This window comes from Centrocercus urophasianus, unplaced genomic scaffold (genome assembly GCF_019232065.1).
Source record: "Centrocercus urophasianus isolate 14NV4802_14NV808 unplaced genomic scaffold, USGS_Curo_1.0 seq_28, whole genome shotgun sequence".
Taxonomy (NCBI): domain Eukaryota; kingdom Metazoa; phylum Chordata; class Aves; order Galliformes; family Phasianidae; genus Centrocercus; species Centrocercus urophasianus.
The window spans coordinates 8,309,877-8,329,833 of NW_024884844.1; the positions used below are offsets into that span (position 1 = coordinate 8,309,877).

General features: G+C 40.5%; 1 protein-coding gene across 6 annotated transcripts in view; it reads left to right on the plus strand.

The window, feature by feature from the left end:
• Positions 1-680: 680 nt before the first annotated feature.
• CCNT2 (cyclin T2) overlaps positions 681-19,957 on the plus strand; it is a 27,565-nt gene continuing 8,288 nt past the window's right edge. Inside the window, exons 1-8 of one of the 6 annotated variants that reach the window (XM_042827154.1) lie at positions 1,468-1,500; positions 5,021-5,079; positions 5,996-6,098; positions 8,768-8,896; positions 9,943-10,003; positions 11,032-11,094; positions 17,337-17,382; positions 18,728-18,891. In XM_042827154.1, the coding sequence (XP_042683088.1) occupies positions 9,988-10,003; positions 11,032-11,094; positions 17,337-17,382; positions 18,728-18,891 (289 nt within the window). In that variant the 5' untranslated portion in view covers positions 1,468-1,500; positions 5,021-5,079; positions 5,996-6,098; positions 8,768-8,896; positions 9,943-9,987. Of the gene's footprint in view, positions 959-1,418; positions 1,501-3,631; positions 6,099-8,767; positions 8,897-9,942; positions 10,004-11,031; positions 11,095-14,118; positions 14,544-16,496; positions 16,605-17,336; positions 17,383-18,727; positions 18,892-19,957 lie in introns of those variants that run through there. The other 5 variants (XM_042827151.1, XM_042827153.1, XM_042827152.1 and 2 more) reach the window with 5 other exon arrangements.

Here is a 19,957-nt window from a genome sequence, read left to right on the forward strand (position 1 = left end):
GAATGGCAACTCTCTCATTCCTGTAGCGCACTGACTTTCATAGACACTTAAATGTTCCTAAGAGGAAAATAAGATTTCTCCACACACTTAAACCAGCGCAATTTCCGTTCGCGTTCTCCCGGAGCCCCCAGCGCTGAGCAGTACCTGTCTGTTCCCCGGATACTGACTGACTCCGCGATCCCAAGCGCTACTGAGACTATCTCGGTGCAAACTGCTCAACGTCTGTTCGGTACACCCGCCGGCCGCAGCACACGTAACTGCGGGCGGCCGGCCCGGGCTGTCCCGCCGCTCTCCCCTCCCTCCCGCGCGCCCTCTCACGTTCCCGCGCTCACACGGCGCGAGCCGACCGTCGGCAGGCGGAGAGAGCGAGGGGAGGGCCGAGCCAATCAGCGCCGGGCAGCGAGCAGAGAAGAAGGGCGGGCCTACGTCATTTCCGTAGTCTAGAGAGAGACCAGCTCTTTAGCAGGGGCCGGCTGCGGAGATTGCGTAGCTGGTGCAGCTGCCGCACTTGGGGGGGGGTCAGCCTACGCGTGTCGCGTGGAGCCATGACTTCCCGCAGGCCACGTGACGCTCCACCACTCAAACGCGCACGAACGTGGCGACGCTCTCGCCGCGGCGCTGCCGAACTCTATGGTCGAGAGTAGATAGGCGGCGGGCCGTCCTATCTCGCGAGAGCCGCCATGGAGGGCGGAGGGGAGGAAGCGGGCGCGGCGCTGCCGCCGGCGGGCGGGGCCGCAGGAGGAGGAGGGGGAGGAAGTGTCATGGCGGCGGCGGGCTCAGGCGCGGGCACCTCGGCGCGGGGCGGCGGCGGCTCCTCGGCGGCCTCGCGCTGGTTCTTCAGCCGCGAGCAGCTGGAGAACACGCCATCACGGCGCTGCGGCGTGGAGGCCGACAAGGAGCTCTCGTACCGGCAGCAGGCGGCCAACCTCATTCAAGACATGGGCCAGCGCCTCAACGTGTATCCGAGCGGCGGGGGCCGGGCGGGGAGGGAAGGGCCGGGTCGGGGCGCCCGGGGCCGCGAGCCGCCGCTATCCGCCGCTATCTGCTGCTGTCCGCCGGCAGGGCCTCCTCGCACGTGTGCGGGAGCCGCGGGAGCTGCCCGCTGACGGGGGTCGGGCCCGGGGACGCGGCGGGAGGAGGGGCCGAGCTTTGTCGGCGCGGCCTCGCGGGGCTCTGAGCGTCGCTTCTGGCTTCGAACAAAGCGGAGCGAAGCCTGGGATCCGGTAGCGAGGTGCCCGAGTTGAGCCGGCGGTTCGCACCGCTCTCCCCTCGCCGCTGTGCCCGTGCTGCGGCGCTCCGCGCTTCTGCCCGCCCGTCTGGCGGGGCTCCGGGCCGGCTGTCGCGCCCGGCTGGAGGCGGCGTGTAGAAACAGCATCTCCGTTTGTTATCGTTGGTGCTTCCTTCATTCGGTGCTCCAGATCTCAGCTGACGATAAACACCGCGATTGTTTACATGCACAGGTTCTATATGCATCACTCCTTCACGAAATTTAATCGAAATGTAAGTATGGTTTTATTTGTGGTAATCACGTGCACGTAATTTCGGCGGTAAAGCTGACACGTGCTCCATTCCTGGGCTGGATTGTGGAGCTGGGTGTGTTTGTAGGCATTCTGGCTTTGTGTCAGTGCTTTTGGTCCGGCAGCGATTGTTCCTCTTCAGGTCCGAATTACTTGATCGAGTAGAAGAAATTACGTTTTTGTCTTCTGCCCCCGAAATTCACAACAAAGGCACCATCAGCAGACACCTCACGTGTGTGCAGGATGCACCCGGTGGTGTGAATCTGGCTGGCGCTCGCAGGAGCGCTATTAGTGAATGGAGTGGCAGTGCTGGCGTGCTGCGTCTGGCAGCTGTGATACGGTTATACGTGGGTCTGCAGGGGTTGTGTTTCTGCTCTTGAAAATTAATATAACTGTGCCTGGCCGCTTTTGTCTTAGAGTAGTTTGACGATAAGTTGTGTTAGACAAGAAAAATCTGAGTTCATAAGAAATTGCTGACTGTCCTGTTTGAGCTAGTGAAGTAAGCATGCTGAGTTTGAATACTTGTGTGTAGTATGAAGAACAAAATTCTGCAGGAAAAATACTATTTTTGTGGGGTGTTTTTCTTTAAGCAACTATGGAACTTTAAGATACCGTTTTGAAGACTTACAGATTTTTTTTTTTTTTTTTACATCCGGAGTATCAGATGCGGATATCAGAAAAAATAATATAGTATTCTAGGTTTCTTTCTTATCTTCTCTTGTGTTGTTTTTTTGTTTGTTTTTTTTTTTAAGACTTAGCACTGATTTTGCAGAACAGTGAATGGCGATAGTGGGAGGTCTTTAAGTGATGAGGATGGTTTTCCTCAGACCTTGGCTTCTTTTGATGAAAGAAATAAATGCAGAGTGTGACTGATGTTAGGATCTAGGCCAGAGAAGACCTTGGTCTACCCAGAGGTAGAACATTGCAAAATTGGCACTGTCTGAAATGTGGGCAGGTAGCGATAGCAGTAGGTTGCAGTGGTATCCTTTGTCTGATGTTGCATTTCTGTCGTTACTGGCTAAGCACATGGTGTCTGGTTTGGTGTTTATTGAGCAAGGCATGCATATCAGACTATAGACACACTTCAGAAAGGTATGGAATTATTTTTGTGCAAAGCTTGTGGTAAATTCAGACTCCTGCAGCAGGCTTGGCACCAAGACTGTAGTGTTACAGGTTTGGGGGATAATAGCTAAGCCTGTAAGCACAACCTCAGATAAGCTTCCATCAGTCTGAGACTTGAACAGGAAGAAATATGTGATGTACGTTTCACTCATGTAATGATAGAGAGATATCTGTTGAACTGATGTATGTACCAATCAAAAGGTACTTTCCCAGAACTGCTTTCTAATTTTAGACCAAGAATAGCACACATGCAAATAAGTTCCAACAGGCTTTGTAATTAAATGTCATGGAATCATAGGCTGGTTTGGGTTGGAAGGGACCTTAAGGATCAGTATGTCCTTTAGGAATGTTTCTGAATTAATGAAGGGAGGGCAGTGAAACACTTGTCCTCTCCTTCTTTGCCTCTGTGTGTGGTGCTACCAGTGGAGCAGTAACCTGGAGCTGGTGCTGCTTTCAGAGCTTTCCCTGGCTGTTTGTGGACTTGGTAAGCAAGGTAGTTGCTTGGAATGGAGAGGTGCCCCAGCAAGGGCTTGTGTTGTCACACAGCTGGATTAGTGCTTGCCCTCCCAGCTAGTAGTTGAGGATAGACTTGGCTAGCAAGAAGCTTTGGCTGCTGTGTTCTGGTTTTCACCAGATGCTAGGAAATGCCAGGTCACTTGGAACTGGAAGCATGGTGCTACTTGGATACATAGTGCCCTCCTGATGAAAACCAAGCCTTACAATGTATTTGTGAGACTTAAAGTTCACAAGTAAGCTATCAAATAGCTGAATGCCATTGGAACTCCAGATGTTAAAGGATGTTAAAGAAATTATGTGTAATCTCAGGTTACAGTATTCAAGTGAAAGTTAAAAGCTAGTACGCTGTAAGTTAGCAAAGGGAAGTACTGGTTTCTGTTGAATAACTTTCGCTAGTTCTTAATTAGGCCAGCCAGTAGCTTTCTGTGTGTGTTGATGGAGAAGTTAGATATTTTTTTTTTCCATTATTCTTCTAGGGAGAAGGGGGTGATCTCAACATGAGCTGCTTTTAAAATTCTTATTGCCATACCATCTGGCAGGTTCTCTGTAGAGAAAGCAAAAGCCGGGGTCTGTAATAAACACTTAATATCAAATCTCCAGAGTACTTGGCAAGTTGAAAAAGTTAACAGTGTTTATCTGCTGCAAGAAGAAACAAATCTCCTTGGAAGATAAGTTATAAAGTACTGTCAGTCTTGAAGCTGAGACCAAGCTAAAATGGTCTATGGAGGGAATCAGTTGTGTTTCTTCATGTATGCATGTAGTGATATTTATCTGTGGAAAGAAGGAAGGCAGAGGATAGGAATATAGACAGCCACCGGTTGGAATTGGTTATGATCTGCCAGTGGATGAAATTTAGAATCTTTTCTTGCTTTATTGGCAGGTTAATGTTTTTCACTGAGTAATAAACACTGGAGTGTTTGTTATGAATGATTGTGGGGTTGTGCAGATACATGTAATATGTCATATGCACTTCATTGTTTTACTAAGCAAGTTTTGTAATGGAAGGTAATTTATTGAATAGATGTTGTGCTAATTCTGTTGTTTCTTCCTAAATATAATAAATTATTGTTTAATAATCCTGCATGCTTTCATGATTTTGAGAATTGTCTGTGAGTAGGGAGCAGAATTAACAAGTGTTTTCATTCACTAGACCCCCAGGGGTGGGACACAGCAGTGTGGCCAGTCCATTTTGAACATATTGCATTTACTGCCCCAGAGACCTAAAGCCCATGTTTCTAGAGAATTGCTGTGGGTTAGCAAGTCACTTTTCAAATACTACAGTTCATCTTCAAAGAACATACTTTCAGTTACAATGATTCCAGCATCAAATAGTGAATGCACAGCAGGGTGAGACCCTGTGAAGTTGATGTGCTCCAGCTGCTGGTAGAAACTTGCTTGAAGCTGGTAAACAGAAATAGGTGTGCTAACTACTAATCTAGCATGCAAATTGCATTTCAGAAGTAGTGCAAATTATTCTGTTAGCAGTGAACTGGGGTGTATCAACTTTGGTTTGCTGAGCATAAATGTAGTCAGTGCTAAGATCGGGGGTGGGAGAGTTTGCTGGCTTGAATAGAACGTACAAGCCTGTTACAGTGATACCTTAAAACATCTTAAATGGTACTTGCAGAAGATTTTTAATTTTCCTGTAGTACTTTGTCTGATGCTATATAGCAAATGCCACTTATAGAAGCATGTTATTCGGTACACTGTGATTTCAAGAACAGAAGGGGGAAGAATCTGTGGTATGCTGGAGATGAGAGGTAAGGCATCCAAATGATAGTTGTATTTTTAAATCTAATCCTTAAATGCCATGTGGAATACCAAACAACTGGTTGATGATGTCAAGTTTTCTTTGTACCACGCAGTGGGACACAGTAAAGTGCCCAAAGAGAGACTGCAGAAGGAATTTTTCCTGAAGTGCAAGGTAGGTGGCTGAGTGTGCAGGGGTTGCGGGGGTTCTTTATTTCCCACTCCTCTGTTCCATTCCTGTTTTCTGTACCCCGTCCAAGCTGCAAGATTAAATAATTGATTTTGCAGCTGTGCAAGTTCTCAGAACTTTCATAATACAAGCCAAACTTTAGAGAGACTGTTTTTGCACTTGAGTTGTTTTTACTCTTACATTTTAATATATTAGTTCTTTTTATGGAATATAAGCTGCTGGTGGTAATGATTTAAAAAAAAAAAAAAAAAAGTGAAAACTCTCAACTTTTAGAGTGATACTTGCAGCTCCATCATAGACTCATAAACTGGACCCATTCATTGTCTGAACTACAATACATTAAGTTTAAAAACATGGTAATATTGACATGGGAAGGGAAAGGGAATTCTTAGAAAACTCCACTGGAGTTGTATTCTGAGATTCCAAATGTCTTCCTTGTAGCAACACTGCCTTTACAAAATGTCTGGTACTATTTATTGTGAAAAGGACTTGTACCACTTCTACCAATAAAACTTGCTGGTAATGCCCCTTGGCTGTCATCGTAATGAGGCTTGTATGTTTTGTGTTTTTATTTCCTTGGCATTTGGGTTCTTATTCTGTGAGCTAGCAGGAAAGTGGGATGTAACTTCACAAATGAAGATGTTGTTCAGATCTTATTTTGATTGCGTGATAATTTAAGTTACTTGGCTTAATGTCAAGCGGGGATGCTTGCGTACAAGAATCTTATAGCTTTGTCAAATCTGTCTTTGATACTTTTTCTGCTACTTCAAAGAGTTAGAAGTGAATGAAAGCTGAATGAGTAATTTTGAAGCTGTGTACTTAGAAGGCGAGGTGTTCTTTGCTAAAGACTGTGCATGTCAAGTCCAAAACTTTATAAGGGTTTTGTTTTCCTCAAATCAAGGGATTTAAAAGTACTGACGTACTCCAAACTGGGAAAGTGAGCCCTAGTTCTAGCCAAGACAAAGACCTGAAACTCTTTGGCCAGAAGCCAACACTTCCTTTAAGTAAGTAGATAATTGTGGCGTGTGTAGAATTCTGATGAACCGGAGCTAAATCGCCGGTTGACTTTTATCAGCCTGCAGAACCATTTTCTGTAAGGTCCTGGTGAGGAGACTTCCTGACTAGAAGTGACACCTCTTGGTAAATTACAAAATACCCTGATAAGTACTGGCCTTCTTTGGAATCAAATAAAGCTTAGCTGTAGTCAGACATAAAATAATATTGACTGAGGATTTGCTGATAACTTAGCTGTGTAGTTCTTGGTGGTTTGGTTCAAGAATGTCTCTGAAATGTAAATATTTCCATAATAATTTCTAGTAGTTGCATTTTTCAAAAAAGTTAATTTGGAAACTTCCAATTGTGTAGAAATAGACTTCTAATTAGGATATATTTGAATTAAACTTCTATGCAAAGCTAGAAAAACGAAGGCCTGAATGCCAGAACAAGGGACAATGTTATCCTTGGAGGGGATGGTAAGGCAGGAGCGAGGGAACAACAGTGCAATTGCTTTTGCTGGCTGCGTAGGCAAAATCAGCTTCTGCTGTTCTTCACCCCAGCTGTAAGGCACTGCTGCAAATAGCTGGTTTAAAAACAAAAACTACCATCATGAAAAGCTGAGAATTTTCTTTTGAAGCTTCTTCCCACTGTCCAGCCTGTTTCTAATTCCATATACACATATTTAGTCTTTTTCTTTCTCATTGACTCCAGTGTGCTGAGTTCATGGCAGTTTCAGTTTTCAGCCCATTGAAGTCTGCCTCATTGTCTTTTCATTGAGTTAAAAAATGGAGCCTGTTAGTCTGCCTGGTGTCCTCACGAATACCTTGTCATGTTTGTCCAGTGTGCTGCCAAACTTGTTTCTTTACAACTCTATTATTAAGTATTTCCAATTTCCTTCTCAGTAGTTTGGGTTTCTGTGGATAGCTGGGCCTCTGCTAATTTGGGTCAGAGTTGTTTCTGAGACCATAATCCTTGTTATTAGGCTGGCCCTGTTGCAGGAGCTGCATGTTGTATTTAAAGGTTTGTCCCCTAGCTTAACTGAGGCATGTGTTAATTAGTATATCCTAGGAAAGGGAATTTCTTCCAGAATTTCATGTCTTTATTTCAAACAATGTGGGTGTAAATTTCTCAAAAACAGTCAGGATCTTAAATCACAGTGTTAATGTGGCTTTGCTCAGTACTGCTTGGCATCAGGCTTTTTTTCATTCATTTGTAAGGGTTAGATAACAAGTTTCTTGAAAATGGAGTTTTGTCTCAGTTGTGAAAGAACTTGCTCCCTGGGACTTTTTGTTTTGTTTGTTTGTGGATTTTTTGAAGAGTATTAGGTTGTTTGGTTGACACGCTTCTGTGCCTCAAAGGCTACCTTGCCTTCTTTTCTTCAATTGTCAATTTTTCCTTAATCTGCCAACTTACAAGTTTTACTTAAGATCCAAGTGGACGTTTCAGAGGGATTTGAGGAAACTTTCAAATGTGTCAGGGGAGTACTTTTTGCCATCTTAAATGTGATAGGTAATTACTACATGTTCCATTCTGATCAGCTCATTGCAGTCCTTTATATACTGGGAGGTTTTTTTTTACCGAATGTTTCATTTTGCATGACAAAGGGCTACTTACAAAGAAAAAATATAGGGGGAAGTATGACTGTGGTTCAACTCATTCAGTTCTAGTTTTATGGAGTGATTAAATAGAAATCCAGTACTTGCTCTATGAGCACTATGCATTAATTAAACACTCATCAAGCAGCTATTTTTGAATTACTAAATAAGTGCTTAATTCTAACTAATCTAATCTGCTGATATCTACATGAAGATTTCTGCCATTTTTAATTGGAATTTAATGTGGGCAACTTTTGCATACGAAGAGGACCGTGATTCTTTTAAGTCATTTGTGGTTAGCCGTATTTGTGTACAAATCAGTTGTTATAGCTGACAGCTAGGCATGAAAACTCCATTTCATTGTAGGTGATACGGAACTGTCAACTGGTGGTTTGCTGCCAACTCAGGATACCTAGAGTTCTATAGAACTGCTGTCTTCATTTGTAACTTGTCTTTGCTAATGCTTGATATAACTGGTGTTTTGTGAGTCTTTGTGCTTTGCCCTCCAGATACAGCTGGGTATATAGAAAAATTTCTGGGAGTAAAATTCTTTGTTTAATCAGTGGCTGTGCTGTGATGTTATGCTTACTGTACTTGTATTTGTATAACCTATAGTTAGTTATGTGAGCTGTTTTTCTTAAAAGTTCTCTGCCAAGTTGCTTGCTTTTTAGGAGAAACACATGTTATCAGAACTTGATCTCAGCTTTTTTGACTATTATTGAAAAAGTGCTGTGATGGCTCATGACTATGCTAGAACTTAGATGAACTTTCTCATCAAGTGTATTTAGCTTGAAAAGTGTGTTCTGGTGTGACTAAATCTACTGGACAAAATCTGTTATTTTTATGTTAATATAATGCAATTTAGCTTTTATGCTACTCCTTTCACATGCCATGCTACTCCTGGGAAGATTGCATCACTTACAGATTAAAGCATGATGAGTTACTTTTACCATCTTCCATGATTTTGGAACTGCTTAAAAACAGATAATTCAACGTCTAAACCTTTTCTAATTATTAGCTTACACTTTCCATTGAAAATTTAAGTCCTATTTGTAAAAAGTACACGTGTTTTTCTTCTTCAGATTATATCTCCTACGGCATTGTTCTTGGCTGCGAAAGTGGAAGAACAGCCACGGAAGCTGGAACATGTAATTAAAGTAGTAAATGCGTGTCTTCATCCTCACGAGCCACAACTGGATACAAAGTGTGATGTAGGTCAAAGTCATGATTTAAAGATATTCAGATGATGCTTTGTCTCATGAGCTGCTGCATTGTCTTGACTGGATTATTGCTATCTACAAATGAGAAAAAACTTGTTTGAACTATTAAGTAATACAGATCTCTTGTATTACTTAATGAAGCTAATTGAGCACTGGAATATTTGAGTTATGACAGTTGGACAGAGTTATGACAGTCCTTGAACTTGCATTATTGCTAAGACTGGTATAGTAGGAGTCTAAACAAGGCATTAAAGAGGTTTCATGTGTGGTTCTGTAAGTCTCGTGCTTCATGTAGACTTCAAGATGCTGACGAAGAAATATTCAATCTGAGGCTTACTGTGTGCCATTTTCTACACTGTGTTTTAAGGGATGCCATACAGATGTCATCTCTGCTGTACGTTTGGTCTTCCTTGCATTTGCCAGACTTTGTGCAGCTCTCGCTTAGTTTTATTTCTTTTTATGATGCTTCTTAGAACCGTGTGTATGAGCAAGTAAGGGGGAAATGCATCAGTTACTCTGCGTAATGGTCTGGCTGAGCTAGTTATGCCCTGCTGGGTCTGAACTGGCAATCAAAACTATTTGCCATGCTCCCTGTTCATGAAGTGACACACGGAGCTGTATTAGATACGTATTTGAGCCCAGACTAAGGCTGGTTGGGTGTGTCCAGCTGTATTTTAATGTACTTGTCATAACCTCCTTAGAGATACTTGAGTTAGTTTGTACTGGCAAGCCTCCACAATGTGTCTCATGTCCCCCACTCTCTTAAAAAAAAAAAAAAAAAAAAAACCCACTCTGCTACAAGTATCAAATCCAGGGTAAAGAAACTTTGCTGCCAGGGGTGGTTAAGCTGGTATAACTAAACTTGCAAGAACATACTAATAGATACAGTGAAGCATTGTGAATTGTCAGTGCTCTGTGACATGGGTAGTGCTCTTTAATTTATATTGATCATGCCTATTAGTTAAAAAGGAAGTGTATAATTGAAATATCGAGACAATAAATACCTGTGTCTTGATGTGTTTGCTTGTTTGTTTTAGGCATATCTTCAGCAAGCTCAAGAGCTGGTTATACTTGAAACAATAATGCTTCAAACTTTAGGTATGTCTTCCTAAATACCTTTTGTGCAGCCAGCTTCTCATGAACCAGTAATGGGACCCAGGTAGCAAATTTTTTTTGATGCACTGCTAGTATATTAAAATTTCACTAGTTTTTGCATGTAACTTGTGAGTCTAGTTCCATATTGTGCTCATTCTGGAGAGAAATGTTATACCAGTACTTCTCAAATGTTTGGATAGTTTTTTGATGGAGTAAAGAAGTATACCCATCAAAATAATAGTAATGGTGTTGATGTTTCTTTATGTGAGGTAGCATGTACTAAGATAGCTGTGTGTGTTCTGAAGCAAATGGTAAAAGCTTCATGCCAAATGTTCTTCCCCATTTTGTCTTTAATAGAAAAATGTGATTGCATAGGGTTACTGCCTCTGAACATCAAAATGTGCATTGTTACTGTTTAATGGATTCAGGTAATTCCAGAATCTGATAAGAAGTTGTTTTAGCTTTAAAGTGATGTCAATAAAGACAAAACTGGCAGGCCTGAGAACACTGACTTAAATACCACTGAGTGTGTGTGATTAAAAAAAAGAAAAAAAAAAAAAAAGTTAATAGTAGTGATCCATTTTTTAAAATAGTTCTATAAACAAAGATAGCTTTCTGGAGTGACTGGCCTATAAATTGTCTTAGTTGGTAATCTCATGGATGCAACATGTCTGTTAGTCCCAGAAATGATTGAATAAAGTGCATGCACGTGCACACATTTCAGTGTCCGTGATACAGCTTGTGCTGACTTACAGATGTACTGGAAACTGTTCTTATGTCGTTCTTTAAAAATGCAGTAGCTTCACAGATACTATACAGAACTTGAGAGTAATGCAGGAATATTGATCTTTGAAGGGCTCTACTGTTTACCATCAACAATATGAAAGGATGCAGAATAGAAGGTACTTAGAGTGTTCCGTGATCTGTGTTGGGAAGGTTTTGCAAGTATTAGTCTTAGGGAAAAGGAAGAGTTTTCTGTGTATTTTACAGATGAAAATGTGTTGTTCTAAAATATGTTCTTAACTCTTAAGGTTTTGAGATTACCATTGAACATCCGCACACAGATGTTGTGAAATGCACGCAATTAGTGAGAGGTCAGTGGCTTATATCCCCTTGTGTAAGCTCTCTTTTTTTGCCTTTATAGTGAAATTTGAAGATGTTATTTGTGTAATATGATCATCTACTATGTTGTCCAAAGTTTGTTTAAAGCTAGTTCCTAAAAGCCTGCTCTTAACATTTAGAGTTTGAAGAGTCCACTTCTCTGTCCTTTATGAATTTTTTGCTTACTTAATAAATTTGATTGAGTGATCTGTTCCATGTCTTCTCAAATTACAAAGCAGTTATTAGTTGAAATCTAAATTCTGGGTTGATTTTCACTCTGAAGTAGTTTCACAGTTTGTGTTAAGTAATGGCTAATGCTAAGCTTTCAACTTTATCAAACCTCACAAGCTGTGGGATATACAGAGTACATACCAAGTCTGCTATCACATGTGAATACTTACCGATGTGACTAATTGTTTTTCTAAAGTAGCGTACTAATTTGGATTAGGTGGTAACAAACTCCTAACCTTTTGTTTTGTGCATCCTCTAACTTGCATGCAGCTCATGAATGAGACTCCAGCTAGAAATTTTTTCAGTATTTTTGTTGAGTTTTGACACGCATTTAATTCTTAAGTCTGTTTCCTTCAGATCTTCAAAAAAAAAAAAAAAAAAAATCTCTTATAAGGGATGGGTATTGGGGAATCAATTGAAAAGGCTGATAAAATAGGCTTTTTGCTTTAAAACATATCCCTTAATTTAAGAAATGCTTGGGAATGATTAGGCTGTAGTTGCTGACCTTTAGTCATTAACTGTTGTCTCAGTGAAGAATAGCTAAGTTTAAGTTCTTCAAAGGTCTTCCTCCCCCTGTGAAATATCAGAAGGGTAGGTACAACATAACCAGGTTGACTTAGGCTTGTTTTGTAGTGATTCTAGAAGTAAGGTTGTTCTTTGAAAGGGAAAAAAAGCTTCTTTCTCACTTTAAAGTAGCTTACTAGAATTTGAGGAGAGCTGGTGTTGTATGTAGCTTATTTGCATACGAAGTAGCTTTATTGCAACCTTGGGTATTGCAGCATTCTTTGCTTTCTGTCCAGATTTGATTGTGACTCAGTGCATAATTGCAGCTAGTGTCTTAATAGATTGCATTGGCAGCTCTGTAAGGTTTTGCCTTGAGTTTTCTTAGCTGTTGGCCAACATAAATGTAAGCACATTTCATTGATAAGCGTGAGCCTCTGTGCTTCATCTCAGTGTCTGGGGGGAGCAGGAAGGCAGTGGTAAGCAGTAGTGTGAATAGTTCAGGACTTCCACATTCGTGCGTGTGTCTGATGGAAGCTTACAGTCACTGTTATGTAAACTTCATTTCCTTTAGTCAGGGGTGGATACTGCTCTACAGTTCAGCTGTTTCCTGTGTGTGCTGTCTGCTACTTTTGTGTACTAACAGTTGGTGCGCTGAAGGTACATGTTATGATTAAAACTTTAAAATTTAAAGCTAGTATTTAATGTCAGTGCAGCTTAACAAAGTACTTAAAATTCAAAATGATATGAAATTTTGAAATCTGAGGACTTCACTGAGGAATGGAAGTCTGCACGCCTCAAGAACTGGTGCAAGATGAATTTAATACAATTGTTGCTTGAAAAGCTACTGAGCTGGGTAGGTGTGCTTCTTAGTGTGTGTACATATATGAATAGAGTTCTTGTTAGCATATTCCCCCCCTGGGGTGGTATGGGCTGTGAACGCGAGACTTGAATACCTAATTTTTAGACATGGCAAAAAACCATAAATTTAAATCATGAAACGTGAAAAATGTAGTGATGTTTGAAAGTTAATTCAGAATAATTACTGTGGAATCTTAGCTGTTTGTATTGAGTGGATAAAGATGGATTTCTGGCAGTGATACTGTGATATGATTTGAGTTTTCTCTCTTAATATCTACTTCTTGGACAGTGTTGCTTTAATGTAGATAGGTTCTAGATTTGGATATCCAGTCCTGAAGCTTTCAGTGTATACTGAAAACCACTGTCTGTGGTAAGCCCTCAATGCTGAAGAGATTGATTGAGAAGTTAAAGCAATGTAGGGTTACTTCATGTGGTTCTGGTGATTATTCCAGAAGGCAAAGTAAGTTCGTCTTATATTAAAGGAGATTCATTCATCCAAGATTATTATGATCAAAACCTTCAACAGTATCTTTGAAAGGAGAGGGAAGGGAAGAAGATAACTTGGCTGACTGTTTAACTGTCAGAGGGTGCAAAGTTAGCTGAGGACTTAACAAGTCCTGAGTGACTTAATGAGGCTTTTTGGCTCAGCACGCGTGCGCTGAATTATCATGTCAGGAGAAAATGCCCTGCTCTCTCAGAAAAGCTGGCTTAAACTTACATTTAATCACAGAATCACCAAGGTTGGAAAAGACCTTCAAGATCATCCAGTCCAAACATCCTCCTATCACCAATAGTACTCACTAAACCATGTCCCTCAACACAAAATCCAACTGTTCCTCAAACAATCCAACATTTCCTTGAGCAATGAATGAATGAAGCTCCTTAATGAAGGAGCTAAGAAGATGCCTGATTCCCTCTATCACTTTTTGTTATCTTGCATCCAGAGTGGTGTGCTTCATGCTCTCACTGTTACCTGTGTTAGTCTGTAAGATGTTTCCTTTAAAAAATTATATTCCGTTGATGAGGTTCAAAAGTTCCAACAAAGTCCTTTGTCAGAAGACCCTCCAGACAGGGAAAAAAAAAAACTGTTGGAAGCTGATCTAGTAAGTGGGAACTGGTGCTAATAAACTTAATCTGCTTGAATTTACAAGTAAAGGAAAAGTTTAATTTGCCTCAAGATTGAAACCCTTCTTGAAAGTCATAGTAGACAAAATAGATTAGTGTTGGTAAGGGGTGACTGGGTTTGTGTGTGTTTGTATATGTTGATCAGGGTGTTTAGGTGTAAGATGTTATTCTTGCGTTCAGAGTTTCATGGGTTCATAAAATTGTTCCATCTTTACGGTTTAGTCAGTATAGTAGTCAAGGATGGGTCTGGGCTCAGTCTGTTTTCTGCACCATTCTTCCTCAGTGTCAAGAGACTGAGAAGAGGAGACAGGACCATCATTCCTTAGGATCTCACAGGTCTTCTAAGGAATCTGGGGCAGTGGATCCATAAAGGCAAGCTTCAGTGCCCACTCCAAGGATGCTCCAATGATGAAGAGAAAAAGGGAAGAAGAACAATAAAATCAATCATTTTGATTTGTGCCGAACTACCTTCACTGGCTTGAATTCTAGTTGAGCAGTAAAACTGCCCTAGAGCCAAGACCATCACAGTGTCCTCTTAAGCTCTGGTGCACACTCAGTCTGTTCTTAGCTGCATATGGTGAAGGGAGAAATCTGTCTCCTTATCTTCATCTTGGGAAGTCTTCCATCATTCCTTTTTTTGTGTTGATACACAACCTTCTTTTGGAACTGAAGGTGGAATCACAAGAATTTCTAAGATTGTTCTCGCAACTCTGCAGGTTATAAGGTATCTTGAACTCCCATGATCCTTACTCTAGTCATCTGTGGAAATTGCACTGTCAAGTTCTTCAAGCAAACCATAGTGGGGTTAAATCAGGCTTATCAAGTCTGCAGAAGAGATCAATTTGAGGACAACTTAGATCTCAGTACAGTGGTGTGGAAAAAATCTTAGATGTGAGCTGTACTCAAGCCATGCTACAGGCACCTTTTACATTCTGAACTTTCACCTCAGTCTTTTACAAGCCTGTTCGCAAGGTTTAGCAGCTTCCAAAAAATAAAGCTGCCAGGACTGATCAGACCTGAAGACCTATGCTATGGCCTCCTCCAGTCCTTTTTAGGTAAAACAAGTGTCTGCCAACAGCTCCATTCAGAGGCCTGTGGATTTTTTTTCCCCTCACAACTATTTCAGCAGCCTTCTAGTCTTCTGATATTGATTGGCTTATCCCTGGTCTTTTTTTTTTTTCTGGGGATGCTTGCACGTTTTCTCAGGGTCCCAGCCACTGTGCTCCAAAGGATAACTTGGCAATTGCATTTTCATGATTATGTCAAGATCAAAGTTAAATTTAGTGTTGAAGAAAAGAATGAGAATATCTTGGAGTTGCATCAGTTTATCTGTGTGACCATATCCAATAAAAAACGTATTTGCTTTGCATTGGGAATTGCTTGGAGTCAGTAGGCTTCTGGGAGCTGTATCAGACAGCCAGTCCTGTTTCAAAATCTTGGTTAAGTAATCCCCTGCCTTACAGTTGCTTCTGCAGCAGTGAGACAGGGTAAGTTTTTTAAATCACTCCTGAATGAAAAAATATGAAATTGATTATTAATGTCCGATATCAGTCATCTGCCCTACATCTTACCAGTTGTAACAGGCAAGCTGTGCTGGCTTGTTTTAACCTCTGTACTTAATACGATTTTGGGAATGAACTTTCCTCCACTTTGCTATAAAGGAAATATAGGAACCAGGATTTATTAGTTTTAATTTTAGTGGGCAGACTGTACTGCAGAAGAACTGCTCTAAATGTAAGAGAAGAGTTTGGGACAGTTGTTTTCAATTGTGCCTTGTCTTTACAGAGACTTTTAATTATTGAGCTGAACTTCCTTCTGGTTTTGGCAGTGTTGGTTATTTAGCTGTAAATCCATTCAAACAAGTATGATACTGCTTGTAGTGTAGGTAAGGTATTTATCGCATTAATTTTTTTATTGAGGCTAAAAATGTTTGTTTCAAGATGTGATTCTTTTCTTCCAGGTATGTGTTTTGATTTACTCAACTTTCAAGCTGATGTTAAATACAAGTTTTCTGGCATCTGCTTTTCTTCCTTTTTTGAAAGTGCCATTTCACTAAGAGTAGAGATGCCTCTTGGTCCAGTCCCTTAATTACAACATACTGTAACTGTCCAGAACGTAGAAATTATTGAAGGTCCTTCAGACATTAATTTGAAAAACAAAGAGCAAGACATCAGTTTCAGTCTTGTTAAACCATTCTGTGTTTTCATTTGTTTTTATGATCTTAGTTTAGTTTTTCTTTTCAGTAGTATTGCCTTGTACTTTTTTTTTTTTTTTTTTTTTTATGAAAGGGAGTGGAAAAGGTTGAACTCCATGGTTATCTGGCATAAACTACCACCGTAGTTTGCAAACTAATTATAGTATAACCCTGTCACGTAGCTCGCCTTTTGATTATCATGGATTAGCAGAATTTGTGTGCAGGAGTGGATCCTGTTACCTCATTCCTTCCATGTTATTTTCAGATTGTGGCATTGTCTATCTGCGTAGCGTGGAGAAAAACCTGATTTATACTCTTTGGCAATCATTAAAAATAGCTAAATCATGATTTTAATACACTTCTTTTTTATTAAATGTTAAAGGCCACTGCAGTATTTCTCAAATTTAATCGAAAGATCATTTAAAATAAAGTTTTGTGACAGTATACCCTTTGACATAAAATTCAACAATACACTTTCTGCAGGTAGCACTGATTTCAAGTGATAGCGTCAAAGTAAGAATTCAATGAAGGCTGCATTCAATCTTCAGTTAATACCATTGTGCCCAGCTATCCCATTATGTACATGTTACAGTAAGTTCTTTTACTTGAGTGAGGATCACTGGGGTTTCACTGGTAGGGGTCAATGCTAGATGGTTGTAACAGTGTAAGTCATTGGCTTTTTGTCTGTGGTATGTTGCAGTCTCTTGCATACTTTTTTCTGACAAAAATGCAGTTGTTTACTACTTATCAGAAGCTTTGACACAGGTTTAACAAGTGTGGAAGAAAATGATACGAGTACTGTGCTCTTGATTAGAGGGAGCAGAAAGCTTGTTTTTCTAACCATCTAGCTTGGGAGCCGTGTTCTGAGGTTCTGGGGAGAAACGTGGTTACAGTTTTATGGGGGGAGGTGGGTTCTCCAGCCATACTGTCATGTTCCTCTCAAAGAGCAGAACTTGCATTGTAGTGTTTGGTTTTTATAGACTGCCTTGCTGCAGTCTGCTGTTTGGGTGGGGGGAGGGAGTCAAGTATTTCTAGAAGAGTGCTTTCATGTATGAGGCTTTAGTGGGGGTAGATAAGGAAAGGGAAACAGTTCTGTGGGCTGAGTGAAGGGAGAGTCAGTGGACCAAAGGTCTGGTCCATCTCCAGTTAATGTAATGGACACTTTTGTACCTTGGAAAGACTTAAAAGGCTAGCTAGTTAAATTCAAGTCAGTTCTGTGAAAATAGTAAATGGTGCTTTTGGAAGGTAAAAACTTTTAATTTTGGAATGAACCTGATAAGTTAGCATAGATCCTTAACCACTTTGTTTTTCTTTTTCTTACAGCAAGCAAGGATTTGGCACAGACATCCTATTTCATGGCTACCAACAGGTTGTTATCCTGAACCTCTTTGTTGCACTGTTGTAGCACACTATAGCTTCCTTTACTGCAGGGCCCCCTACATGTGTCTTACCCTTGTTGCAACAGGAGACTGGGCCATCTACAGTGGTGGTACCTTTCTGTTTGCAGTGCGGTGTATTGTACAAGGGCTTGATGGCACAAAGGGGTTAAATGCACAATGAGAAGTGTAGTGGTGCTTTCTGATGACATTTTCTCGATTGTGAGTGCATAAGTCTAAAATTGGTAGCCTGAATAGCAGCTAAAGATTACAGAGAGCTAAACTTAACCTAGAAATTCGAGGATCTTGGTAAGTACAAAATTATTTTTAGTTTACACTTCTAGTTAATGGCAGTTTTCTCTTAACTTTAAATATGTTGATCCAGTCTTAACTTATAAAATTGTAGTGGGCCTGAAGTCTTTTCATCTGGTTGATTTTATTTTTTTATTTTTTCTTTCATTTCAAATAGACTAGAAGTAATCCAGTGTTCTTCCTTTTAGAAACAGCTCTTTAATCTTAAATACGTGTTTTAAAACTTAAGTACTTCCATAAATTTGAAGTTAATTGATTCCAGATGGAGACTGTGTATGGATAGGCTGTTGTAGAAAGACAGAATTTGAGAGTAGGCTTTAGTGTTGATTTCATGATGACTGCAGTTTATTTCTTGCAAGACAACGTTGCACTTTATTAGGATTACACTAGATCTATCTAGTATTTAAGTAACATCTACCGGTTGGTTAGTTATTCCAGACAAACATTTCTTGGTGGTTCTTTAGTGGGCAGATTTCTGTATTTGAAGTAGCTGTTAAGCTGCAATGAAGCAGTGAAGCTGAACCGAAGCCTCTGTGCTGCTGCCAGCTGGAAGCTACAGTTGAGTTCACAAGTACCGCAAACTCAGGCATGGTGAAAGCTAAGCTCAAAAGTAATTCACTTGGCCTCTGTGAAACTTTGGGTATCTTCATCTAATCATCTAAATCGAGGACTGTATAATGAACTGTATTTTCCTTTAGTGTAGTTATAATTTTAATTGTCCATATTACACTAATTTCTTTTTTAGTACTTATGTAAAAAAGTGGTGAATTTATTTACTATTAACCGGTCTTTTTACAGGAACAGCAAATTAAACGTTGTCAGATAAATGCCTTGCCCTTTGTTTTACTAAGGCAGTAAGGCACCTTAAGAATTTAAACAGAAAAATGTTCCATGAACTGCTGCTGTTTAACTGCTGTTGTTTGACAAATGATCTTAAGCTGTGTGTTAATGGCTGATTTGTTTGGTTTTCTTGTTTTACATGTTTGATTTCCTTTGGTTCCTCATTACAAAATTTGTGTGCAACAGTCTTCACCTTACTACGTTCTGTCTTCAATACAAGCCTACAGTGATAGCTTGTGTGTGCATTCACTTGGCCTGCAAGTGGTCCAACTGGGAGATTCCAGTATCAACTGATGGAAAACACTGGTGGGAATATGTAGATCCTTCAGTTACTCTGGAATTACTAGATGGTAAGTAATGCTGCCTTTTCACATCTTGCAAATGCTTATTAATGTGGCTATAAAAATAGTAGCATAGTATTGTAAGAGCATGGCTTTAATTCCAAAACAAATTTCACTGATTTCACATACTGAATCTTCAGGTAAGACAAAGGTATAGGAGAGGGAAGAACTTAGGAAGACGGTTTTGAAACCCATCTTATTTAAACTTGTGAGCTGGGATTTCCATGTACCTTTCGTAGGTGCAGGTTACAGTTTTGCTTTTAAATGTGTTCCAGAGCAAGGAAACCAGGCAGACATCTGTGCAAGTCCATGTAGTTCCGATAACTTTATCAGTGTTCAGATTTCTGGTTTCCCTGTCACTGAGACAACTGTTCTCAAGTCATAACATAACATTGCCAAATTAACAAAGGTAATTCTGTGTTAACAATTTGGTATCACCTGTGATTATCTCAAACTCTTACAGAAATGGTGTTCTCTTGTTTGAACGTGCTATCCTGTTAGTTTGTGGATTACGAAGTTCCAAAGACAGGAACTGCATTTACTACAGCGGAGTCTGAATTTAAAGCCTGTTATAGAGGTGGTAGTTTCTAGGGTTCTCAAATGTTTTGGTCTTTGCTGGTAGTTCTAGATGGAAGAACTGGTTTCAGAGGAGTGGTAGATGTCTGCTGGCGTTATATGGCCGGCCATAGCTCCCCATGCCCTGCTTTTCATGTCAGCTGAGTTTTTATTTCTTAATGACAGAATTGTTTGAAAGTGAAAATCTAAGCAGATGCTATGTGAAGCACAAAGCCAGAATGAACTCGAAGCTGAGAGTTCAAATGCTTTTGTTTTGGGGCTCCTCAGGTTGTTGCCTGTAGCTTGAAATACTACTCTGCCTTCTCATCTGGCTGTTGGCTATGTGTTTGTGGTGAGCAGGCATCACTGTGGTTTTTAACATCTTGGAAGATGTTCTGTAAGCCCCTAGTGGACACCACTAAATTCTTAAGCATTTATGGAGCTGGTGTGTGTAATTGGGACTCAACAGTGGATTAAATTGATGAGGCACTTTTGCAGTTTCAGTGCCTCATTACCCTTG